The sequence below is a fragment of the Lepidochelys kempii genome, chromosome 6 (assembly GCF_965140285.1).
Source record: "Lepidochelys kempii isolate rLepKem1 chromosome 6, rLepKem1.hap1, whole genome shotgun sequence".
In the NCBI taxonomy this organism is placed as follows: domain Eukaryota; kingdom Metazoa; phylum Chordata; order Testudines; family Cheloniidae; genus Lepidochelys; species Lepidochelys kempii.
In genome coordinates this window covers 60,534,335-60,560,186 of record NC_136385.1, presented here as the reverse complement: position 1 = coordinate 60,560,186, position 25,852 = coordinate 60,534,335, and the positions used below count along the sequence as shown (strand labels likewise).

Genomic DNA, 25,852 nt, shown 5'->3' with positions numbered 1-25,852 from the left:
CATCTAGCACAAGTGCGCAACAGCAAGAAACCAGCTCAACAAGTGTGTCCAAGCCCCTGGCCTAGGCCCTGCTGTCCCCTACACTGGGTGGATCTACTGCTCCACAGAGGAAAGGCAGGATGCTGGATCTCATCTCCTCCCTGATTAGCATCCCTCTTAGCCAGCTCCTACTGTGTTAACCCCCCTGCAAGCCCCAGTAAGACAGATCCCACTTCAACACTCAGAGAAAGTCACTGAGGGACCCCATACTAGTGGAGCAGCCCCTTAATCCTGCCATCTGCTAGCCCTTGAGAGGGGCAAAATCCATGGAGAACCTCCCATATTTTAACACAGTCAGCTGGCTGCCAAGTGCCTGCAGCAATGCTCCTGGGTGTGATGTGCTGTTTAATGGTGACCCCGGGTTTTGCAGTAAGAGGCTTACAGCAGAATCAGGGCAACTGAAGGCACTGACTATACGATAAGATACAAATAATCCGATTGAGAGAACTTTCACACAGAGCAGCCAGCACGTGGCCCAGCACATTCCCCTTCCCCTGAGGGCTACATGGGGAAGTTGGGTCCCAATCAGCATCTGCATGGACCCCCGCTCCTTGAGCGCTTCAGGGCTGATGTCTGTTGAGGCTTGAAATTCCTCACCCCACCAATGGAGCCAGACAACCTCCCCTAGGGGGAGAGGAGAATTCAGCTCCAGGCTCCAGACCCAGACTTCAGGAGAGGGAGGGGGAAGAGAGATATATGACCTAGGGGGAAGGGAAAGGGAGACTCCAAGAGCTGGAGCATCTACTCTACTGGATACATGCAGTGGAGCTGCACCTGGGCCATCTGTCACACTAGAGTTCAAGCAGCGGGTGAACAACAGGCTGTTTGTGGCACCAGCACTTCCCGTAGAGACAAGCTGCACCATAGTAGGGGAAACCCCCTGTGCAGTGAGGTGCTTTGTTAGCTTCCTGGGACAGAAGCCTATGGACTCATGTGACTTCCAGCACAGACTTGGTTTCCAAGCCCAGGACTGCCCCCAAGTAGCCGTCCTGGGAAGAGATGAACCTTGCATCCTGTGCTCCCTTGGAATGGACCTGGGGTGAAGCCTTGGCTGGAGTGCGAGGAAAAACTAACCCGGACCAGATTTCTGTGCCCCAAGAGAATGGCACCAGGGCAGCATTTATTGGAACACACCCAAACGTGGGGTTGCGACCACCTTCGCATTGTGACTCAAGTCTGCCATTAGCTGCTGCTCCATGCATAGTTTAAGCAGAGTAGTTTAACACCGCAGCAGTGAGGGTTACTGACAGTAGGGAACGTTCTGCAGGGCACTCGGAAGATCGGTTCAGTAGCCTTTGTAAGCATAGTGCAGCAGGCACAGGCATGCGCACGTGCCTGCACGAGCAGCTGGTGGGGATTAATCCGTGGTGTCTGACTATATTCAAACAAAACCGTGCTCCAGTACTACAGCACCATAGTCAGGTCTCACCTCCCAAACAGGAGAGCACACAACCTTCCACAAAGGTGAATGATGCTCAGTGTACCAGACCAACATCCAAATCATAGGGATGGACAAATAACTAAAGTTGCCTGCAAGGATCTGTCATCCCAGCAGATCCCTCATTGTGGGGAGAGGTGCAAACTTATTGCACACTCTCATCAGATGCAGAACTTCTGATCATAAACCAGAGGTGGAAACTGAGTCACAAAGCACATTCCAAACCTAGCAAGGAGCAACTGCAAAAAGCATAACAGGGAGAGACTGGCCAGGGTCTGCACATGAAGGAGCCAGAAAGTCCCCAGATGATCAGGGACAAAAGACTTAATCAAAAAGCAACGAGGAGGAGCTGGGCATGGACGAGGGAGAGTTGTATAGATGGAACCGAGCTACCTACCACTGGGCAGTAACCCCCAACATAGGGTGAAGCCCTGCCCTAGGCGGATTATGACACAGACCTGACAGCTCCACCTCCGTTACACACTGGTTGTGTTTGTATAGCTTGTCAAGCCAATGACATATAAACTGAATGCAGGCATTTCATATCAGCGTCTCGCTGAATATACCCAATACAGGGAGGAGAGGGAAAAAAATGCCTCTGCTTCCCATTCCCTTCTCCCACTGGACACTGGCTTTCAGCTCCCCTGAGTGAGGCAGTGGCCACCTACACAGCATGACCAGGCAGAATTTAATTTTTTATTAGCTGAATTTTGGCCTAGAGAAAGATGCCTGACTCAGAGCCCAGGAGACAGAGGCCTCTATTTCTCCCCAGACTGGGGACAGCACAGGAAGCAGACTTCACACACACCCAACTTTCTCCTTAGCCAGATCCAAACTCCACAGAAAGTCTCAGCATTCTACAGCTACTTCCGATCCATGCTGGAAAGTGTGAAATTGCTGCAGCTATCCATGTTGCTTGCTTTGATGTTGAACTCAGTATAATTTACGCTGTCCCCACACTTACGCTGTCCCCACACTTTCAGTAGACCATAGACTCATCTTGCTGTAGAGTTACAGTCCTACCACAGAGTCGCTGGCCCCTGTAAAGGAAGCATGTCCAGCCCTCCTGTGCCAAAATGGTTGCTCCCAGTTTGGCCAATTAAGAGGGTGGGGCAGCACCTGGGGGCTAAAAAAGGTCAGAAGTGACACCCCCGTGAATCAGAGCAGTGGGGAGGAGACTGGAGGAGGTCTCTAGGGAAAGATTTGCAGGTGCTTCCTGCAAAGAGGAAGGAATTATCAGGAATTAAAGCAGAGGGACTAACTGGCTGATCTTATAGACCCAAAGCCAGTGCTGGGAGGCTGAAAAGGGCTGAGGGGGAAAAAGCCAGGGAGAGGCTAACCAGCTGTTCTTCCTAAGCCAGAGAGCCAAGGCCAGAGAAGGCTGGAAAGAGATGAAGGTTGGGATCAGCAGTGGGAGATACCTGCTGGCTCTTGGAGCCGGACAGCTGGACCCAGAGGACTCAGGAAAGATGCTCCAAGGGTTCCTTCTGAAAATAGGAGTGCACTCCACTGGGAATGGCATCCTCATACAAAGACAGGAGAGGACTGACAGAGTCTGGGCATGGTTGAAGGTACTAGTCCTTCGTTGCTCTAGATACCACACACAAGATGACCTGAGTTTTAATGACTGCTTGTACTGGGGCAGCGCCTCTCCACCCCCACCATCCAGGGACCCTTAATCACTCCATCAATTCCTGTTCGTAGCACTTCTTCCCCCTCTCTCTGCCCGAGCTCCTGCCCTCCTTGCCAGGGAGGGACCCCTGTCCCTGCTGCCAGGGCCTATCCCTGCCCTGATGCCCAGCATTTCTGCCCCAATAGGGCCCATACCCACATTTCCAATGCCCAACAACCCTCCTGACATGGCCCGTACCAACACAAGTGAAGTTCTATGGCCTGTGTTACACAGGAGGTCAGACCAGTTGATCACAATGGTCCCTTCTGGCCTTGGACTCCATGAATCTAAGTGCCTCTAGCCGCACCCCATGCCCACAACACCAATATCCAACAAGTTTCCAATGCCCCTGGAATGAGAAACAGGCCCAGGCAGAAATGTTCCCCTTTGCACTCTAATGAAGGGCCCACTCCCGCAGGACAAAGGGTTAGTTGCCCTCCCCTGGATCTCGTCCCCTTGACTGGATTACAGAGTTTCCTGGAAGGCACATTCTGGCCCCTAATCAGATTAGGAGACCTGCCACCTTCTCCACAGCAGTGAGCATGGAGACACAGGCAGCCCACTGCTCTGACCTCTGCAGGGCAGCACAAGCAGGAGCTGTAGCTTGTCACCTCCCCCACTAAAACAGAAGTGTCAGCAGGAGAGGATTCAGAGCAGCAGCCCTGTTAGTCCGTATCCGCAAAAAGAAAAGGAGGACTCGTGGCACCTTAGAGACTAACCAATTTATTTGAGCATAAGCTTTCGTGAGCTACAGCTTACTTCATCGGATGCATACTGTGGAAAATAAAGTGGGGAGATTTATATACATAGAGAACATGAAACAATGGGTGTTACCATACAGACTGTAACGAGAGTGATCACTTAAGATGAGCTAGTACAGGCAGGAGAGCGGGGGTGGGGGAGGAGGAACCTTTTGCAGTTGACAAGAACGTCTGAGGAAGGGGGGAGGGAATAAACATGGGGAAATAGTTTTACTTTGTGTAATGACCCATCCACTCCCAGTCTCTATTCAAGACTAAGTTAATTGTATCCAGTTTGCAAATTAATTCCAATTCAGCAGTCTCTCCTTGGAGTCTGTTTCTGAAGTCTTTTTGTTGAAGAATTGCCACTTTTAGGTCTGTAATTGAGTGACCAGAGAGATTGAAGTGTTCTCTGACTGGTTTTTGAATGTTCTAAATCTTGACATCCAATTTGTGTCCATTTATTCTTTTACGTAGAGACTGTCCAGTTTGGCCGATGTACATGGCAGAGGGACATTGCTGGCACATGATGGCCTATATCACATTGGTAGATGTGCAGGTGAACGAGCCTCTGATAGTGTGGCTGATGTGATTAGGCCCTGTGATGATGTCCCCTGAATAGATATGTGGACACAGTTGGCAATGGGCTTTGTTGCAAGGACAGGTTCCTGGGTTAGTGGTTCTGTTCTGTGGTGTGTGGTTGCTGGTGAGTATTAGCTTCAGGTTGGGGGGCTGTCTGTAAGCAAGGACTGGCCTGTCTCCCAAGTTCTGTGAGAGCGATAGGTCGTCCTTCAGGATAGGTTGTAGATCCTTGATGATGCGTTGGAGAGGTTTTAGTTGGGGGCTGAAGGTGACAGCTAGTGGCGTTCTGTTATTTTCTTTGTTAGGCCTGTCTTGTAGTAGGTGACTTCTGGCTACTCTCCTGGCTCTGTCAATCTGTTTCTTCACTTCAGCAGGTGGGTATTGTAGTTGTAAGAATGCTTGAGAGAGACCTTGTAGGTGTTTGTCTCTGTCTGAGGCGTTGGTGCAAATGTGGTTGTATCGTAGAGCTTGGCTGTAGACAATGGATCATGTGGTGTGATCTGGGTGAAAGCTGGAGACATGTAGGTAGGAATAGCGGTCAGTAGGTTTCCAGTATAGGGTGGAGTTTATGTGACCATCGCTTATTAGCGCCATAGTGTCCAGGAAGTGGATCTCTTTTGTGGACTGGTCCAGGCTGAGGTTGATGGTGGGATGGAAATTGTTGAAATCATGGTGGAATTCCTCAAGGGCTTCTTTTCCATGGGTCCAGATGATGAAGATGTCATCAATGTAGTGCAAGTAGAGTAGGGACATTAGGGGACGAGAGCTGAGGAAGCGTTATTCTAAGTCAGCTATAAAAACGTTGGCATACTGTGGGGACATGCGGGTACCCATAGCAGTGCCGCTGATTTGAAGAAGCAGCTGCCCAAAACTCCTGCAGATACAGCTTAGCTCAGGAGCCCAGGCACTGGCTCCTGCACAGGCAAGCAAACAGCAAAGCCCTTCTTCCCGCCTATGCTCATTACCTGTGAAGTGAAAGGAACGGGAAGAACTGGAGGTTGAAGGTTTCACCATGGGTGGCTTCCTGGACCCCAGCTAGTGTGCGTGTGGGGGGGTGGGTGGGCAGGGGGGGTATCTTTTCCCACCCTCTGCTCAAGAGCCACATCCAGGTACAGCTGTGTCTGAAGTGATATATGCATGATATATGGAGATATATACACGGCCCCATGTACTACACCGCAGCAAACTGGGCCCATATTCTGTGGCAAGGCCCCCTGGTTTGTGACAAGAGCAACAGACTGAAAATTAAGTAGCAGATTTAGAAGAGTTCACATACAGAAAGGTAGTCAATTAAAGAGGACAGTGAACAATACAGCTAGTGCAATGGGAACTGGGGGAGGAGGAGACAGCCCAGCAGAGTACAGGCTACAGAGACTCCTCTCACACACCTCCACACATACATGAAACAAAGACACCAAGTTCCCAAACTGAGTAACATCTCAGAGAGGTGTAGGCGGGAGCTTGCTTTGGTTTCATGTTTGCCTGTATACTGCCCCACCCCACAGACCTTCCCTAGCATAACTGCTCCTCTCACCCCGTTCCCAGGGTCACAGTGTGATAGCACAGAGACAAGGGAAGGAGGTCAGCCAGACTCATACGACAAGCTAGCTGGCAGCTCCATCTACAACCCTGGACTGGGGCCTGTACTGCCATCACTGCTGATCATGAACATCCCCATGGTTTATAACTCTCAGTGTTTGGTTTGATCACCCTATTTACCTCCTCTCATGAAGAGCCCATTACACCCCATGGATGCGGCCCTATTTCAACTGCTCACCTATACGGAAAGGAAGGTTAGGAAAGGTTTAATCCCCATCACATGCAAACCCGCCCTACCCCCACCCCATGGGAGGGACTTCATTCTGATGGCTCACTTACAACGTGAGGAGTGGGGTAGCCAGAAAGGTGGTGGGGATTAAATTCCTTATCACCTGATCAGCTCCACTCTCTTCATCAGCCCAATTAAAAGAACTGCCCATCTGGGGCCCAGATGCATGCACCGTGCGCTTGTCTGTATCAATTCCAGAGCCAATTACTCCACCCTCCCTTTAAGACAATTACAAGATACAGAAATCAGCCTGGTCTCAGAATGCATGAACCGAACTTGCTGCAGTTGTGGCTTTCAGAGAAAGCTAGTGCCACTGCCTCTTCCGCCTACCAGGCCCAATCTCAGCTCTCCAGGGAGCACTTTATTAGAGGTGGCACCAAGTTCACAGGCATCACGTGCCACTGATGCCCGCTCTGGATCCCAGAGAAAAGAGTGGGAAGCAGGGGGAATGCCCTCACCGTTTGGATTTGTTGCCCCTCCAGTGACACTATTTTTATTAGAGCAGAGCGTGGCTGTAAGCAGCTTGGGCTACGCTGCAATCCACCCGCAGGATTCCATTGCAGTGAGGTAGTGGTGATACATCAGGTGTCAGCTATTTGGGTGGGCGGGTATCTGGGGCATACATGGCTGGTGAAGGCACATGCCAGGCAAAGGGCAGAGGGGCTGGCAATGGCTCAATCTCTCCTATACAGTATTGCCTGTAGATCCATGTACTCACTGCTTACCTGATTAAATGCAAGAAGGCTGTTGCCATGTCACCTGAGGCTACAAAGATCACCAGCTCAAGCTATAGTAAGCAATGTCAGGTCTGGGCAGTGCTAGGATGGGAGACTTTCAAGGAGCAGTCAGGTGCTTCAGAGCATGGTGTGGATGACTCAGCTGGGGGCGCCCTCCTATCTAAGTGAGGATTGACCCAAATGTTAGGGGTCATTGTGATTCTGGAGGGGACATCTTTCAGACAGGACATAAACCCAAATTTCTGATCACTTGTGGTCACAAAAGGTCCCTGTGGATTTAACCCCCATGTGCTGGCCACATTCCAGCCTAAGGGAGGTGTACGCTTCTCAGTCAATCACGGTTAGAAGGAAGCGCATACCAGGGATAAAGACTGTCCAGTACTATCCTCCCCAAAACACTGCCCCAAATACACCAAATGCCAGCCCCACCTCACTCCCAATCAAGTGGGACTCAAACCCATTTGCCACTCTGAAATTCAGATGGGAGCCGCTTGCATAGCAACTGAAGCAGCTCACAGCTGATGTCCTACACGGTACCCACACCCCACTCCAAGGATCACTGTACAAGGACTTTCCCTTTCTCCAAGGCCCATAAAGAATTCTAGCTACCCTATATTTTTCTGCAGTGCCCATGACTGAGGTTCTTAAGTGATGTATCCCCATCCAGAGGGGAACAACCTAGCACGGTACTTCTGCTGAAAGAAGAGGTACAAGAAAGGATACAGCCACCAGATTGCTGGACTAGATATTCCAGCAATGCTGGACAGTACAATGTGATGAGTATGCAGGACGTCCCTTCCCACACACACATACCCTACCTCTTTCTATACTGTCCTGTGTAACACTCCCACCCTCCTCATCACCTAGGGGTCCACACAGACACACACCTCACAGTTCTCTCCCTACAGATAATGTTGCACTTAAAACTGCAGTATATATACCCCCACAAGGGGGTACGTGTCCTTAAGAAGGAGAGGAGAGACTATCTAATCTTGGGAGAAGGACAGAGATGGCATCATGCACTGTGCCAGCCTCTGCTGCCAAATCTGAAACCGGAGCAGAAGGAAGCCAGCCCTGTGATGGAGTCACCTTGGCAACACGTCAGGCCTGCTCATATCAATATAAGGGCTGGCATGAGAGAAAGAGAGTAAAGAGGTTTCAGAGTAACAGCCGTGTTAGTCTGTATTCGCAAAAAGAAAAGGAGTACTTGTGGCACCTTAGAGACTAACCAATTTATTTGAGCATGAGCTTTCGTGAGCTACAGCTCACTTCATCGGATGCATACCGTGGAAACTGCAGCAGACTTTATATACACACACAGAATATGAAACAATACCTCCTCCCACCCCACTGTCCTGCTGGTAATAGCTTATCTAAAGTGATCATCAGGTTGGGCCATTTCCAGCACAAATCCAGGTTTTCTCACCCTCCACCCCCCCACACAAATTCACTCTCCTGCTGGTGATAGCCCATCCAAAGTGACAACTCTTTACACAATGTGCATGATAATCAAGTTGGGCCATTTCCTGCACAAATCCAGGTTCTCTCACCCCCTCACCCCCCTCCCAAAAACCACACACACAAACTCACTATCCTGCTGGTAATAGCTCATCCAAAGTGACCATTCTCCCTACAATGTGCATGATAATCAAGGTGGGCCATTTCCAGCACAAATCCAGGTTCTCTCACACACACCCCCACCCCCATACACACACAAACTCACTCTCCTGCTGGTAATAGCTCATCCAAACTTGCTTGCTTTTAAATCCAAGTTAAACCTGAACATCTGGGGGGGGGGGGGTAGGAAAAAACAAGAGGAAATAGGCTACCTTGCATAATGACTTAGCCACTCCCAGTCTCTATTTAAGCCTAAATTAATAGTATCCAATTTGCAAATGAATTCCAATTCAGCAGTTTCTCACTGGAGTCTGGATTTGAAGTTTTTTTGTTTTAAGATAGCGACCTTCATGTCTGTGATTGCGTGACCAGAGAGATTGAAGTGTTCTCCGACTGGTTTATGAATGTTATAATTCTTGACATCTGATTTGTGTCCATTTATTCTTTTACGTAGCTGACTGGAGCGTGTGCATCACAGAATGGGTGTACATCTCTTTGCCCCTCACTCACATGGGCATGGAACCTCAGCATGAGGCACTGCCAGGAGGATGGGAATCAAACAGTCTCCAGAACACTGAACAATGAGCTAGTGCCCCACAGCATTAAGGCTGGGGAGGAATGGGGCAAACACTGGAAGTCTGACAAATTCAGGTGAGTGATGGGGGAGGAAGCAGCACATGGGGCCTGTAGACAAGGAAAATGGGGTAAAAGCAAGCAAGCACCCCGGAGCCTCACAGCCCAGGGGACATCACAATCATTGCCTGAAGCGCCTGGTAGGCTTGCAGGCTTAATGCTCTGCAGGGGGCAGATGGCACTCATCTCCCAGGGGCTGCAGGATTGTTCTGTCACAGCCAGAGAGGAAAGGAGATGTTACTCAGTCAGCTCAGAGTGCAGAACCAGAGATGCCAGAGTCCCATATCTGCAGCAAAGAGGGCTGTGTGGGAGGATGATTCCCAGTTTTCCTTTACTCAATTTACATTCAGTGAGTCAAAGGAAACAGTGCTCAGAGAGATTCCAAACACATCACCGACCCCATCACCCTTGTGTCCAGCTCACCCCAGGCCACTTCACAGCGTAACCAGGCTCTTAACCTGTAAGGTTCTGCACCTGCCTCAACACTTCTGACATTACCAGGAAAAATAACCCTCACATACTCCCCTCACACAGTCAGCAGTTTCAGTTGTGGAGATGTCTCAGGACTGAAACAGTGGGGTGTGGGCAGGTGGTATGTCAGGATCAAGGGGCATTGTCAGAGCTGTATATGGGCTGCCCAGGACTGAAATAGCAGAGGCCAGGAACAAGGTGCATTTGATTCACATTGATTCACCACATATTACCTTGAATTATCTTGCAATGTGTGAACAGACTGGCAACCGCTTAGTAACACCCACCATACAGAGCACAGTGCAGCCTCCACACTGACCAGCATGATTACACACTGACTCAACCAGCTGTCACCACAACATCTGGTCCAGTCCTTTGCCACTGCATATTGTTCACTGCCTAATCAGACACTAGGCCGTTCTCTTGTGGGCAGGAGCCTCTAATTACATCTCTAGGACTGAAATTATGACCATCAGCCACCCACACAGAGCATCCCAGTCAGCCCAGTGAGGGTACATCTATGAAACACAGAATCCGTGGGTCCAAGGACAGCAGCCTGACCCTGCTTGCCAGGTGCACAGACCTACACAGCCCCTTCCCACACTCCCCAGCAAAGCAAGTGGTACTGATGCTACTTGCACAAAGAGGAAGCAGAGAGGCACATATCAGCTGGATTGAAGTAGTGGATTTCTGAAGAGCAGCTCCACAGCCGAAGGATGGAATGTGGCCCAGTGAGATGAAGGAGAAAGGAGTACAAGATACAGAGGAAGACATGGTGCCTGCTCCTATGGCTACAGCTATATTGCAAAACAAAACGAGACCAAACCTAACAACTCACCGCAGCGAATCTCAGAGCCCGGGTCAACTGACTCAGGTTCACACTAAAGGGCTCAAAATAGCAGTACAGTATCTATACCAGTGGTTCTCAAACATTTTTTTTTCCACGGACCACTTGAAAATTGCTGCGGGTCTCGGCGGACCACTTAATCTTTCCAAATATTGTTTGTACCATTAGCTAACTATTGTGAAGTGCTTTGGATAAAAGCGCTAGGTGAATAAACCTGAATAATAATTAATGGCTTTTTGTTCTACAAATAAAAGCACACAACTCATATTTTAATATCAGTAGTCTTACCTTTCTAACTAAATGGATGTGCCCTCTCTCCCCCACCGCGGCAGCCCTCGAGCTGGGTCTGGGAAGGAGGGGTTCTCTCCCTCTCTCCCACAACGCGGCAGCCCTCGAGCTGGGGCTGGGAAGGAGGGGGGGTCTCTCCGTGGCAACCACAGCCCTAGAGCTGGGGAAAGTCGCCTCTTTCTCTGGCCGCCGCAGCCCTGCATGTCCCATATTTCCCCCACCCCCTCTTCTCACCCCACTCCCCCCCCCACCTACCCCCCCATGCCTCACAAGGCCACCACCTCACCTTACATGTGCGTCTTCTCCAGGGTCCAGGTACCTAGTCGGTGCCACGCCTGCATGGCTCCACTAATAAGGTGGGTGGCCCTTCATTCTCTCACGTGTGGCTGGCCAGACATGCACCTTAGAGGGAACTATCTGCGGACCACCCGAATGGAGCTCGTGAACCACAGTTTGAGAACCTCTGATCTATACTGTACTATGGGTATCTATACTGCCATTTTGAGCCTTGTAGCACAAGGCTAAGTCAGCTGACCCAGGCTCTGAGACTCGCTGCTGTGGATTTCCCTCCCCGCACGGTGCAGACATACCCTAAGAGACCCAACCCTTCCTGGTCTGGAGATACCCCTGCCCCACAAGCACTAAGTAAAGACACAAACACTGGAGCAACAGGGAACCTGAAGAAACAGCTCCTTCTGGTCACCAGTCCCCATACTTCAATCCAGCTGATATGTGCCTCTCTGTTCATCTGAGATGCATATTGTCCCTAATACCAACTCCTGGGTTGCAACTCCCAACACACCTCTTTGATAGCCAAGCACTGTCTTCACTCCAGCTGTGCTCTTATCTCTAATTGGATAAGAGACTAGAAATAATGAAAATTTGTGGGGGGGAGGGGGGTTGTTTTTGGTTTTTTTTAAAACAGTGAAGGTAATTAACCATTGGAACAATTTACCAACGGTTTTTGTGAATTCTTCACCACTGACAATGCTTAAACCAAGACTGGATGTTTTTCTAAAAGCTCTGCTCCAGGAATTATTTAGGGGAAGTTCTATGGCCTGTGTTACACAGGAGGTCAGGCTAGATGGCCACAATGGTCCCTTCTGGCCTTACTAACTATGAACAGTCCTGCTTCCTCTCAGACCTCCAGGGCAGGCTGATCCAGTGCAATTTAAGGAGAGGATGGGACAGGGGCTTTATATCTATGAGCTGCTAGACTCTCCACATAAGCCCACACATGGAACCTCTTCCACTGGTTTTGCAGGGAGAATTCCCAATCTGATTATTTAGTATTTCTATTACATTAGCACCCAGAAGCTCCAGTCAGGATCAGGTCCCCATTGTGCTTGGCACTGTACATACACAAACAGTACAAAGACATGGTCCCTGCTCCAAAGAAGCATACAGCCTAAATTCTACAGGAATCAGCAAACGGCAGGAAGTGTGAACCAGCAACAACATGGCTCAAGTTCACTCACTAGAGGGTGAGCGGTACTATCTGAGGGTCCCAGGAGCAAAGGAAAGGCGTGTCTGGGGGAAATGGACCGTGTACGAATAATAGGGAGTTTCTTGCCTCAGATCACCTCCCACCGCAGCAAAAAACAGACCAATGGTCTATCTAGCCTCCTCTTTTATTTCCAACAGCCAAAAGCTAGTTTTATGACACTGTACGCTTGGATTTCTTGCTGACCCCACCTAGTGATCAACCGATGCCCTGAAGTATGAGGATCAATACCCCTTGCATTCGTACAAAAGCCAATGTCACTGCTGTTACACTACTGGGCTTTTTCTTTTCCTGACTCCATAATATATTGCAGCATTGAGTTCCGAAGTTTAACCATATAGTAAGCAGCAAAATAAAGAAGTCCAATGGCAAACATGAGGGAAGGGGAAAGAGGTGTTGGGCCTGACTTGTGAAGTTCTTTGGAAACGCTAAACTGTAGTTTGTTCTCTCCAAACTCTACATAATAACTCCCCCACCCTGCAAGTTGCAGCATCAGGAATATGACTGTAAAGACTTGGGCCTTGTCTACACTAGAAAGCCCTAGGTATATTAACAAACCCTTCCAGCAGAGATGCAGCTTACACCAGCAAGAGTTCTTTTGCCAGTACAGCTCAAGCCAGCCCCCCGAAATGAAATAAGCGATACTGGCAAAAAGTACCTTTCTGCTGGTATAATGTGGCTGAGGCTTTTGCAGGCATTGCTGCACTCGTTAGTACCCACAAAACTTAAGTGTAGTTAGACGCGAAGACCAGAGCCTAGAAGGAGCGAGCTCTGGGCAGGAGCACCGCAGGCACCTGTGCTCGGGCAAGTCCGGCTAGGGCGCCCTCAGGATCCTGAGCCAGCGCCCACGTTAAGACGCAGCTGCAGGCAAGCGGCCCCGGGGACAGGCCGGCCGCGAGCGCTGCAGCCCCTGGCTACCTGCCCCACGCCCCCATTCCCCAAGGGCGCGCGGGCCCCGCGCCGCTCACCTGCGCCCGAAGATCCTGAGCCCCGTGAACCTCTTGCTGCTGTGCCTGCGCCCCGGCGCGGGGCCCTTCTCCGGCTCCAGCGAGACCTCCGAGCTGCTGGAGGACGGGGAGCTGGAGGCGCGGGCCCCCGCGCAGCCCTCCTGCTCCCGCGGCTCCATGACCCGTGGCGGACCCGGCCCAGGGGCTCTGCGCTCACCCGCCGCCGGGAGCCCCTGTCATACCCGTGGGTGCCGGCGGCCAGCGGGAGCCCCCCGCCCATGCGGGGCGGCGGCGGCGGCGGCAGGAGCAGCGCGCCGGAGGCAGCCCGGCCCCGCGCCTGGCCCAGGGGCTGGGAGAGCACGGCGCGCGCCCCGCAGGCAGCCCGGCTCATGCCCCAGCCGCGGGCGCGTCCCCGCGGGCAGCCGGCCCCAGCCGCGGGCGCGTCCCCGCGGGCAGCCGGAGCGATGCAGGAAGAGGCAGCGTGGAGCGGCGCAAGGTAGCGCCCGAGGACCCCGATAGCTGCCCGCGCCGCTGCCTCCGCGCCGCAACGCCGAGCCGGCAGCCCCACCTGCCGCCCGAGCCCCGCACTGCAGCCAGCCGGCGGGGCGCGCGCCGGCCTCCAGGCGGGGCCGGGCTGCGAAGCGGGGCGATGCGGCGCGGGGGCAGCCGGTGCAGAGCCCCCGGGGAGGGGACAGCCCCGCTCTGGAGCCGCCGCTTCCCGGTCGGGCCCCTCAGGGCCAGCGAGCTGCTGGAAGGAGCTCGGGGCCCCACGCCACCGCATCGCCCGCCGCCGCCCCCCTCCCTCCCGCTTCCACGCTGGACAGTTCCCCGGGGCACTGGGCCCCCTACTCTGGGGGGACCAGCGCACACCAACAGCGTAGGGCAGGAAGGGAGGGAAATGACTCTAGCCAGCGGAAACTGCCGGGGGGGAATGAAAGAGGCCACCTGGATTTGACTGAGACCCTGGGGAGAGAGCGCTGTGGGATCCTTCATGACCACAGGTGGACAAGACCCCGCCGGTCGGGCTCATCCAAAATATGGCTCCTGCACAGTGCAGGGGGACTACTTTGGTGCCGACTGTGCATAGAGTGCCATCTGCCGAAGCACTAACGCCCTGGGGATGTTCCTTGGAGGTCTGCCATCTAAATACTGACCGGAACTGACCCTGTTTAGCTTGAATTAAGGTTCTACTGATGTGAGCTTCCTCAGAGCAGTGCCTTGTTGGTGCCAACACAAAGACTCTCCCGACAGTGCCTTAGTCATGTTTGGATTGGTTCATCTGCAGCAAAGCCACATCCTGCCAACCCTTTCACTTTCATGCAATTGTCTCAACACCTTATTTGTCTTAGTGCTTTAAAGAAGCCTTACTTTATCTGACACCAAATCAACCTCATATGACAACAGTTAACACCTCTTAGCCAAAACGTTGCCTCACAGGGACAAAACTCAGTGCCACTGATCCACATTAGAATGAGGATGGTGTCATTCTGGTTAAGGAAGAGTTAACTAGGACTCCAGTAGCACAAGCTTCCACACAGCACTGCCAGTCAATGCCATCTGTGACTCTAGCTGAGTGAACTTCCTTGCTGTAGTGCCCTGTTTATATCCTAGATTTCAGGTCACCATCGCCCCAAGCAAGTCAGAGGCTGAGCTCCAACCTCATCCATTCTGTGTAAATGCCACCTTGGCTTCAGCTGGCTGTCCATGTCTCAGAAATGCTTTAGCAAGACCTCCCAACTTACCAGGCAGCAAGAAAGTGTTATCCAGGGACAGCCTTCATTCCATAGACTTGGTTCCCCCCTGCGAAGCTGCTACTGCTGCTCACCTTTGGATCAGTAGCCTGCAAGCAACTCACACAGCAAGACACAGATAGCCACACTGGTAGATGCTTGAGTGGTGAAGCCTTACTGGAATGGGAGCTGGTATCAATAGGAGCAGGTAGCTTTGAAATGAACCCATTCCAGCTCACAGCATACTTGGAGGGGCAAGGATGTTTCAGGACCTGTCCCAAGGGCCACCCCATGCCTGATTCCTGTGGCTACTACTGTTATTGGCCTATGGGCCATAGCAAGGTGTTTACACAGCAAAGGGAGGAGGAGGAGACGAACTAGTGCTGACCACTTATCCAGTACTTCTGTGATGGCGTGTTCATCCCACACCACCCCTGAAGGAGTTAAAATGGCTCAGAAGGATCTACCTGCCAGGATGGGCTGCATCGGGTGACTTATACGCTGGATATACAGCCCTCATTGAATCTGAAGCCCAGCAAGGCAGGAAGAGGAGAGCAGAAAGGGGCTGCTCCAGGGGGAAGAGAGTCAGCGGTCACTCTCAGGATTGAGAGAAAGGAGTAGGAAGAAGTCTAGGGGAAACAACAGCAAGGCTGAAGTTATCTGGATCTTAGCTGCTGATTGTAGGGTCCCTAGGCTGGAACCCAGTGTAGAAGGTGGGCCTGGGTTCCCTACCAGTCACTGCGGGAGTGGCACGGACAAGATACTGGACTTTGAAGATTGCCTGAGGCAGTTTGTTTACAGAGACTGATATTCCAAAAGGGGGAAAAACTATCGTGACTTGGCCAGACGGCCAAGCGATGAAGAGACAGCGCTGAAGTGTGTGGCGTACGAGAGAGGCCCCAGAATGAAAGACCGGGACAAAGGGCAGAGAAACCACAAGACAAAGTGTCAAACCAGTGGCGAGCCACAAAGAGGTGCCCTAGCAGTGAGTGGCGGGAACCCTGTGACAACCTTCCATTGTTAAAATTCTCTGCAGACACTACTAACTCCTGAAGCCTCACAATCCCTCTGCCAAGAGGGCCAGGACCATGTCCCCCATGTTACAGATGGGAAAACAGAGGCAGAGAGGGGAAGAGACCTGCTAAGATCATGTAGGGCACCATTGTCAGGGCCAGAATTAAAACTCAAGAGATCCAGTCCCTCAACTGTGTGTTCAGCACCTTAGAGTGCAGGGACCTCTATGTGCTGAGCCCCCTCCCAGTGCAGCCTGTCAGCTCAGGAAGTAAAGTAGTGTCGCTCACACTCCCTCTCTCAGCAGGAAGCTGCTGCCCAAACTCAAAAACAAGAGAGCTTCCCCTTCCCTCTTTTGTTACACTCACAGTAGCATCCTGTTTAAAATTGGACTGTGAGCCCTTCTGGGCAGCATTGTGTTAAATGTAGTGTCCAGCTCAATGATGCCCAATGCTGATTAGGGCCTCTGGATACACATAACGATGATAATAAAATCAAAGCAAAGGGCAAGTGAGGCCAGATTCTTGACTGTGCATCTCCCCAAAGGAACCATCTGAATTTTCCCTGGGTGTGTCCCCAACAGCTGTTTAGGCCCTAAAATCAGCTCCCTTGGCACACAGCAATTCAGGAAAGCCCCAGAGACATGGCAGGGACTGTCCTTAAAAGCGACCCCATGCTCCCTGTCCACTTCTCTCTTTATCCCCCACGTGCCACACAGAGACCTGGACACATTAGTTCTCAAGTTCCTCAGCAGACGGATGATTCCAGGAAAGGCAGAAGCCAGGCGGGTTGCTTATTTCCTTGTCCAAACCACCACACAGGCAGCAATATGTTCCTGTGACAAACAGTGAGCATTATTCCCCCACCCCCAGTATTCTCTAGCCTAGCAGCATGTTGTGGCCATATCATACGTGCTAAATGGCAAGATCTTTGCAAGAAGCAGAGAGCTGTAAAATTACATCACTCACCATGCTCTGCTCTCCAGCACTATTTGCCCCCTTTGCACCAAGCTCCAGCAATATCCTGTGCACAAGTTCTGAATTGCAGTGTCTCTTATTCTGTATGGCTAGAAAGACCTGTTACATCACCTACTCCAGCCTTGTGCATGCAGGATTGTTACCTGCTGCTTGGCCAGCCCTAGCCACATGCTCCTGTTTTCTGTGGAAGAATGGGCAGCAACACCACAGACACAGGATGGGCTAGTAGCCAAACAGGCTTCCTCCCATTCTGCACCTAAGCTTGTGGGAACAGGATCTCAGGGCAGCCCAAGAGCTTGCTGGAAACTCCCCTTACTACATTCTCCATTATTACTGATTTCAGGTCACTGCATTTTATTCAGAGTCAAAATCCCTCCCCATCTCCTTGGTGGTTGGGAATGAGAGACCAGCCCAGCTAATGCTTACCCCAGGGAGAGACATAGGCTGAGCTCACATAGCTGCCTCAGAAACTATCATTCCCCCAGACTGCCCTCCCTCAGCATCTCCTACCCCCACAACCTTTCAGGCTCCAAGCCCCTTCCTTTTGCTGCCTCACTCATACACCCACAATTCAAGCCTATAACTCTCAACTGTCAGAACAAGCAGTAGCAACGCTACTAAAAGGTCAGACGCAGACCCCAGGGTTGCTGCAGAGCTGGAGACAGCATCTCCCCAGGACGGGGTTGTACAGTGGACTTGGGTTTAATCCCCTCTATCCATTTCCAAGTCAGCGTCAAGCTTATTCCACACATCGAAGGTCTTTCTGTTTTCTCCCAGGTGCTCAAATGTTTTCCTCATGAACTTTGAAATAGCAAGTAGGGCTGTCAAGCAATTAAAAAATTAATCGTGATTAATCACACTGTTAAACAATAAAGAATACCATTTATTTAAATATTTTTGGATGTTTTCTACATTTTCAAATATATTGATTTCAGTTACAACACAGAATAAAAAGTGTGCAGTCCTCTCTTTATATTTATTTTTTATCACAAATATTTCCACTGTAACAAAACAAAAGAAATAGTATTTTTCAATTCACCTCAGACAAGTACTCCAGTGCAATCTCTTTATTGTGAAAGTGTAACTCACAAATGTAGATTTTTTTTGTTACATAACTGCACTCAAAAGCAAAACAATATAAAACTTTAGAGGTTACAAGTCAACTCAGTCCTACTTCTTGTTCACCCAATCACTAAGACAAACAAGTTTTATTTTATTTATCATTTTACAGTGCAATATTTGTAATAAAAATAATAATATAATGTGAGCAGTGTACACTTTGTATTTTATGTTGTAATAGAAATCAATATATTTGAAAAGGTAGAAAAACATCCAAAATATTTAATACATTTCAATTGGTATTCGATTGTTTAACTGCAATTAATCACCGTTAATTTTTTTAAGTTAATTGTGTGAGTTAACTGCGATTAATCAACAGCCCTAATCGAAAGCTTTAAACGTGCTGGCCTGCTCCGTAGATCAACATCCCTGAGGACACACCGAGGTTGTTAGTCTCTAAGGCGCCACAAATCCTCCTTTTATTTTTGCGAATACAGACTAACACGCCTGCTACTCTGAAACCGAGGTTTTAGAGTTAGGTTTAATAATGGAGATGTTGATTTCACCAAGGAAACCTGTTTCCTGGCAATTGGAGCTGCCAATCCTTTTTGCACAGAAAGAAAGTAACTTTGGAAGTGAGGTAGGGCCCTATGAGCTCAGTGTCTCTCCCTGAATTAGGCAAAGTCAGGCTGAGGGCTCAGTGTGTAAAGGCTGGAAGAGGAAGATCCCCTCCTAGAGATGAGGGTGAGGGGTAGGTTTGTCATTGTGGGCCAGGCACCCCTGGGAAATGCTTAGTCTGGGTGTCCCCACAACCTTTTCTAGGCAGGAGTTAAGGAGCCTCATCCACAACCCATTTCCAGCAGACTCGGGGGTTCAGGGGGAGGGCAGACAGTCTTATGACCCTCTCCCCCACCCCTTTCCCAGCAGGACACATGACATGCTCCATGTGCTAATGGAATCAGATGCAGGAACAAACTGACTACATAGGTAGACACCCATTGAATGTTAGAGCCAGGAAATCTCAATACCCGACCACAGGCATTGGGATAAGGGAAGGGGATTACAGGCAAGGATCTGGGAACACGGCAAGCCCCAAAGAAACCTTCCCCCTCAAGGTAAGATATAAGTGGCTGCTGTCAGCATTAGAAGCAGAGGGCATCGGCCCAGCAAGCAAGAGAAAATGAGCAGAGACCCAGGCACAGTGGGTACCTTGTATCTGTGGCCTCTGGTAGGCTTTGGGGGACGTCCCATGACTGGTGCCGCCACATCTGCTGCAGTGCAGGCAGGTGCTCCTCACAGCAGCCTGGCTTCACTCTCCTGCTTCCCCCTGTGGTTGAGTTTTGGAGTCATTCCACGGGCAGGTTCTTGCCAGCTCTCTGCCATCAGAATCGTAGGGGACTAGTGGCTTTGTTCATTCTCTTCACCTGGTTCCTCTTTCTGCACTTCCTGAAAGCGCAGCTAAAGCTGTTGCTTCACCTCGCTAAACAATGCTCCAGCACCGGACAGCCCACACCATAAGCTAAGTTCCTTTGCAGAGCTGGGATGCCCAGAAGCCTGTCCAGAGAAGCCTCTACTCCATCCCAGGCAAGAGGAAACAAGCCCTGGTACACAGGACTCTGGGATGGAGAAAGGGCAAAGCACCTCAGATCAGCCAGACACCCCAAAAGAGGCAGCCTCAGTAGCAAATGCACTGAATGGCACCCCAGGCCACCGCCTGCCTGGACTCAGGATTGACTGAGACACAGTAGGTAGCCCACAATACATGCTGTAGGGACAGTTGTATTCCCCATGCTTGGGAACGTTTCATCTATCCAGGTTCTTATATCGCACCCACCAGTGGGATCCCAGCACCTTTCAGATCCAGTAAATTTCACCACAAATTAAGGGACCAACAAAACAAGAAAGCACAAGAGTAAAGTCTCCAAGGCAGAGCATAGGGTGTCTCTCTCCCCCCCATCATACAGTCATATAAAATGGCAGCTGCTCAAGACAGGCAGAGAGAGACCTGAGGTATTTAAAGGGACAGTACACAGAAAAACTCATAGCTGTCACAAGCACAGCTACTCAATCCGTCTTATTGCAGCTACCCCATTCTCACTCCAAAACAGCACTAAATAACACTGAGCCAGTCTCTGGCAGTGGCAGTGTGATGTTATTGACAGAATCTATAACCGTATAGATCACTGTTGCAACCACTGTTATATATTTACAGCAAATATTGTACAAAGGTTGTCGTGGGACGGTTATGATTTGCTGGTTATAATTATGCTATCTGTATATGTGTATTGTTTTTGTAGTTGAAGTTATGAATATTGGCTCTATACTGTCTGTATTTCAAACTTATGCTATGCTTCTGGGTGATACCCCAGACAAGTTGGTGTCAGCTCTGCCTACCCTGCTTGATGGCCCATTAAGGACCATCAGCCATACAATTGACCCACTGAGAGACAGCAGACACACCTTGTGACTCAGCAAGGTATGCAGGGACCTGCCTGTGGACAGAACTCTAAGGTTTTTCTATGCCATGTGCTGGATAGGGTGTCCTTAGGACAAAGAAAGCAAAGACCACATGGCAAGAGACTATAAAAGGCTGATGCCTCATCTCCATCTTGTCTTCAATCCTGCTTCTTGCCTCTGGAGGGTCTTTGCTACAAACTGAAGCTCTGAACAAAGGACTGAAAGACCCATCCCAGCTGTGGATGTACTCCAGAGACTTGATTTGAACCTGCAGTTTATTCCATCGCTGCTGCAAGCCTGAACCAAGAACTTTGCCATTATTCTATGTAATTGATTCCATTTAACCAGTTCTAGCTCTCATCTATATCTTTTTCCTTTTATGAATAAACCTTTAGATTTTAGATTCTAAAGGATTGGCAACAGCATGATTTGTGGGTAAGATCTAATTTGCATATTGAACTGCGTCGGGGGCTTGGTCCTTTGGGATCGGGAGAACCTTTTTTCTTTTACTGGGGTATTGGTTTTCATAACCATTCATCCCCATAATGAGTGGCACTGGTGGTGATACTAGGAAACTGGAATGTCTAAGGAAATTGCTTGTGTGACTTGTGGTTAGCCAGTGGGGTAAAACTGAAGTCTTCTCTGTTTGGCTGGCTTGGTTTGCCTTGGTGTGCAAAGGAACCCCAGCCTTGGGCTGTAACTGCCCTGCTTTAAGCAATTTGTCCTGAATTGGTACTCTCAGTTGGGTCCCACCAAAGCCAACATCGTTACAGTAGCATAGGCAGTTGAGAAGAAAGCCGGGAAAAACAAGCTACAGACCTCGTGGAAATGGCAAAAGCACATTCTGTTATGAGACTGATATGTCTGAACATGTCTATTATGATGACTGAACATACCTAAACTCACAGCCAGCACCTGCGTCAGCAGGGAAAAGCGAGACTGCCTGGTGTAATGTGGTGGGAGCTAGACAAGAATGAGCACTTTTACAAGCACATGGATACTCAGCTTAGTCTGAATCTGCTCAGGCTTTAGGAAACCTTTAGATCTCACCAGACATGCCCAGAGGCTCAACACAGCCCATACCTGCTGAATACAGTTACAAGGTGTACTCCTGGGGGAATTCTGTGCCACTGCGCACATGCAGAATTTATGTCCCCCACAGATTTCTTTGCTTCCCCGCAGAAAAATGACTTTCTGACAGGGAAGCAAGGGGAAGCCACAAGAGTGCTCACGCGACCCTCCCCAGGGATATGTTTCGGGTATCCAGGGCACCCAGCAGAGAGGTAAATCACTGTGGTGCAGGCAGCAGGATGGAGGAAGACTCAGCTCCCTAACCTGCTCGGCTCAGCTGCTAGTCCTGGTTGAGCTGGGGAGGACGGGACTTCCTCTTCCCCCACCCCCAGATTTCTCCCCCAGCTGCAGGAAGCTCTGTAAACTCCCCACCACCACCCTGATTCCTGCACCCATTGCCCCTCAGCTTCAGGGAGAGGGATCCCTGTACAGGGAGCTGCTCCCGCACCCACCTAACCCCTGTGCAGCCAGAACCCCTCATACCCAGACCCTCCTGCCGATCCTCACCCCCACCCCGCCACACTCAGAACCTCCACGATGAGCCCCACTCCTCCAGCACCTGGACAACCCTGACAAGCGACCCGCACCCAGATCACCACCCCCCTAAGCCCCAATCAGTCGCATCTGGATCCCCACCACACTAAGCCACACCCCCCCGGCACCTGGACCCCCCCGAACCTCCCACACCCAGACCCCCCTGCCAAGCTCTATCCCCTCACACACATCCAGACCCCCCCCGCTGAGCCCCAACCACCTTCACCTGGACCCCCCTGCACAGTCCCATTACCGTTGCACCCAGAACCCCCCAATAAGCCCCTGTGCATCCAGATCCACCCCGCACCTGGATCTCCCATTGAGCTGCCCACACCCAGATTACCCCACACAGAACCCTCTCAATCCACAGCAGGATCCCCCCACACTAAGGATCCTGACTTGATGAGTCCTCCTGCCCACACCTGGTGTACCTAGCACAGAGGAGGGGGCGTGTTTCTGGGGCAGGCCCAGTCCTTGTGCTGTGTCAGGGTTGGGTGCAGCCTCCCCACTGAGTCTGTGTCCAGGGTGGCGGGGGAGCTGCACAGTGATCTCCCAGCTCTGTGCAGCCAGTGGCCTGTGCTCCTCAATGACATGCTGGAGCCTCCACGTTTATTTGGCAAATAAAATGTGCAGAATTTTAAAATACTGTGCGCAGAATTTTTAATTTTTTGGCTCAGGATGCCCTCAGGAATAAAGGTGGAAGAGCCAAGCACTGCATGTCAGCCTCTGACCCAGAATTTGGAATGATAATTCCCCTGGCCATTACAGACATTATCCAAGGAACATTGGCCCTCTGACTCCAGTTCCACTGATCAAGACCTTGCCACACAAAGGAACCCTCTATTCTTTGAGACTTTCACATTTCTGTAACCTCCCCCTCCCATTCCCCCTCTTTCATTACAAACTAGATAGTAGGGCTAACACAAGCCTGCTTTCCCTGTACATTTTATAGCCTCCAGCAGCTCCTACTTACTTAGGCTGCATAACTCCAGGGAAATGCTGGGCACTTTTGCGACCTGTTCCTACTGTGGCAGGTTAATGGAAACACAAACATGCTCCAGCAAGGTCCCTCACTGGATCTCATTCACATTGCATGTGTATCCCCTCAAGAAAGACTCTCTGAACTTCCAAAGTCCTGCCCCAGCATACACCGGGCATAGTATAAATGACAGAAAGGAGTCTCTGGGCCAGTCTTTGGTGAACAGTACAGGAGTGGAGGCAGCCTGGTCAGTCTGCTCAGGCTTCAGGAAACCTAGATCACACCAGGCAGGTCCAGAGATTTAACACAGCCCAGACTTGCTGAATGAGGGTTACAAGGGTAAAAGAACCAGGGATTGTATGCCAACCTGCTCTGCCCTGGATTTGGGATGATCATTGCCCCTGTCACTCCCTCACAGACACTGCCATCAGAAAACTCAGGGAAGCACAGACAGGCTGCATCCCTGTGTCACTAACACCCGTGCGGGAGGACCTGAAATTGCTAACTGACTCTCCCCTACCATGCAGCTGGCCGTGTCCACCCTAGCCTGGCAGGCAGGCAGCAGACCCAGGGCAGTTTGTAGCAGCCCTGAGACGGGATCTCTTTGCCCCAGTGCTCCCCAGCCAGCCAGCATGGTACTTGTGCTTCCAGAAGCCTGCCAGCAGATGGCACAAGGTTCTCCGCTGCACTGCACACGTATTGAGCGTGCACAGGGAATGTGTCCTGGAGGGAAGAGAGGAGGACCGGGCTAGAGCAGGGTGGTAGGAATGGCACATACCTGCCCTCCACGCAGCCAGGCTTCGTTGCAGCCCGCTGCCTCCAGGAGGATTGGGACAATTTGTATAGTGGGGGTGCTGAGAGCCATTGAACCAACTGTAAACCCTGTATATGATGGAAACCACTTCAAGCCAGGGGGTGCAGAAGCACCCCCAGCTCCTCTAGTTCCAGCACCTATGCACCCAGATCACCACCCCACTGAGCCCCAATCAGTCGCATCTGGATCCCCACCACACTAAGCCACACACCCCCGGCACCTGGACCCCCCCGAACCTCCCACACCCAGACCCCCCTGCTTGCCTCTCCTCAGTGCTGCAGCCCCGGCTGGGAGCTGAGCCCCTAGGGCTACAGCAACCACCAAGCCCGGGGCAGGGTACAGCCTGCTGGGAAGGGGGATCGCTCAAGAAAATCAAGCAGCCCCCTAACTCCCTAGGTGCAGAGCGGATGGTGCTGCTGGAAAGAGGAGACTCCCTGGAAAGGCTGACCCACACTCACACCACACCTCCTCCCATCAGGCTGAACCTGCTGCATTCCCAAAGCTGGGCTGCACTGTGACCAGCAGCAGGAAGGGCTGAGGACAGGGAATCAACATATGCCAGCCCTAGTGAGCTCTTTGCTTCACACCTGCCTCTTAGAGCAACTTAACTCATGCATGCCAACCGTTCCCAAACCAGGGCCTGCGCTACACTCAGTGTGAAACAGCCTGCGCCTACATGGAGGAAATGGGGCTGTCAGTTCCTACCCCATGCATTTGGGAGCAGGGGCCTCGTTTCCAATGGGAATTGCCCTCCCCCAGACTTTTCATAGGTCTATACGCTCTTCCACTGCTCCCACCTTTTCAGGCTAGAATATCACGTATGTTCTGTATTCTGACACAACTTTGCCACAACATTTTTCTGAAATGAGGCCCCTGCCTGGGAGCTCTCAGACTGCTGAGCCCAGGAAGCACCTGCCTAGCCCTATGCAGCTCCCGAGAGGGGAACAAACTCTTGGTCAAAAAGCTGACTGAGCTCCAGAGCAGGAGTGGCAGTAAATGTGCCAAGTGAGTCCCTGACACATAGCACAGGCTGGATTTTTTCCACTTCCTCAGTCCCACGGACAGGATTCAGCTAGAGCAGGGCAGGTGGAAGGAGAACACATTAGCAAGTGAATCCATCTACCCATGTGGAACCAGGGAAACACAGAGAGTCAGGGACACCTCCCCAAACTCTTCAGAGATCTGAACTACAGGGAGCAAACAGTTTACCCAGGACTTCCTGTCAGAGCGTAGCTGAGACTCTGGCAGCGGGAGCTTCCCCACAGCGGTACCCAGCTGGGACTCCAGAAGCGTGAGCTTTGCCACAGCAGTGCTGGTGAGCGTCACCCTCTTCCAGCAGCACTCCCTTTCTCCCAGATGCACAGAGGGAAGCAGAGATGGATGGCTCTGTCAAAGAGCTGCAGGCACAGCTTAGTGGGAATAATTGGGAATTTGATTACGTGGTTCTGTGCAGCCGATTAATGTGATTAAAAGGCTAGCAGACAGGATTCAGAGGAGAGGCTGAGCTGGAAGAAGCTGTTCTCCCCTTCCGCACACGGCCCCCCTGCTGGGAGCTGGTGCACTTGATGTGCTCTTGCACCTCGTTTCCTCACACCCACATTCAATGACAGCAGCTCCAGCATTCTGCTCGGTGTTGAGCTACCCAGGACTTCACGACAGTCGACAAGCTGCACAGCAAGACCACTCAGAGACTCTCAAAGAGCAGCAGGGGCAGAGCTCAGGGGCTCCTGCTCCATAAGTCACATGGGCTAAAGAAGAATCTCCATTACCTGTTTACCTATGACACACAACAGAGCAGTCATATTTCCATCCACAAGAGGACAGTGGTGTGCACCGCCTTACCCAGATAGCTATTATATTATGTTCCTAATGCAGCC

The 25,852-nt window shown here is 51.1% G+C and overlaps 1 protein-coding gene across 9 annotated transcripts in view; it reads right to left on the bottom strand.

Annotated features, from left to right (window-relative positions):
* DGKZ (diacylglycerol kinase zeta) overlaps window positions 1-19,492 on the bottom strand; it is an 89,882-nt gene extending 70,390 nt beyond the window's left edge. For 3 of the 9 annotated variants that reach the window (XM_073348180.2, XM_073348184.2, XM_073348187.2), the window contains exon 1: window positions 13,365-13,794. In XM_073348180.2, the coding sequence (XP_073204281.1) occupies window positions 13,365-13,522 (158 nt within the window). In that variant the 5' untranslated portion in view covers window positions 13,523-13,794. Of the gene's footprint in view, window positions 1-13,364; window positions 13,796-19,329 lie in introns of those variants that run through there. The other 6 variants (XM_073348181.2, XM_073348185.2, XM_073348192.2 and 3 more) reach the window with 4 other exon arrangements.
* Between the last annotated feature and the right edge of the window lie 6,360 nt (window positions 19,493-25,852).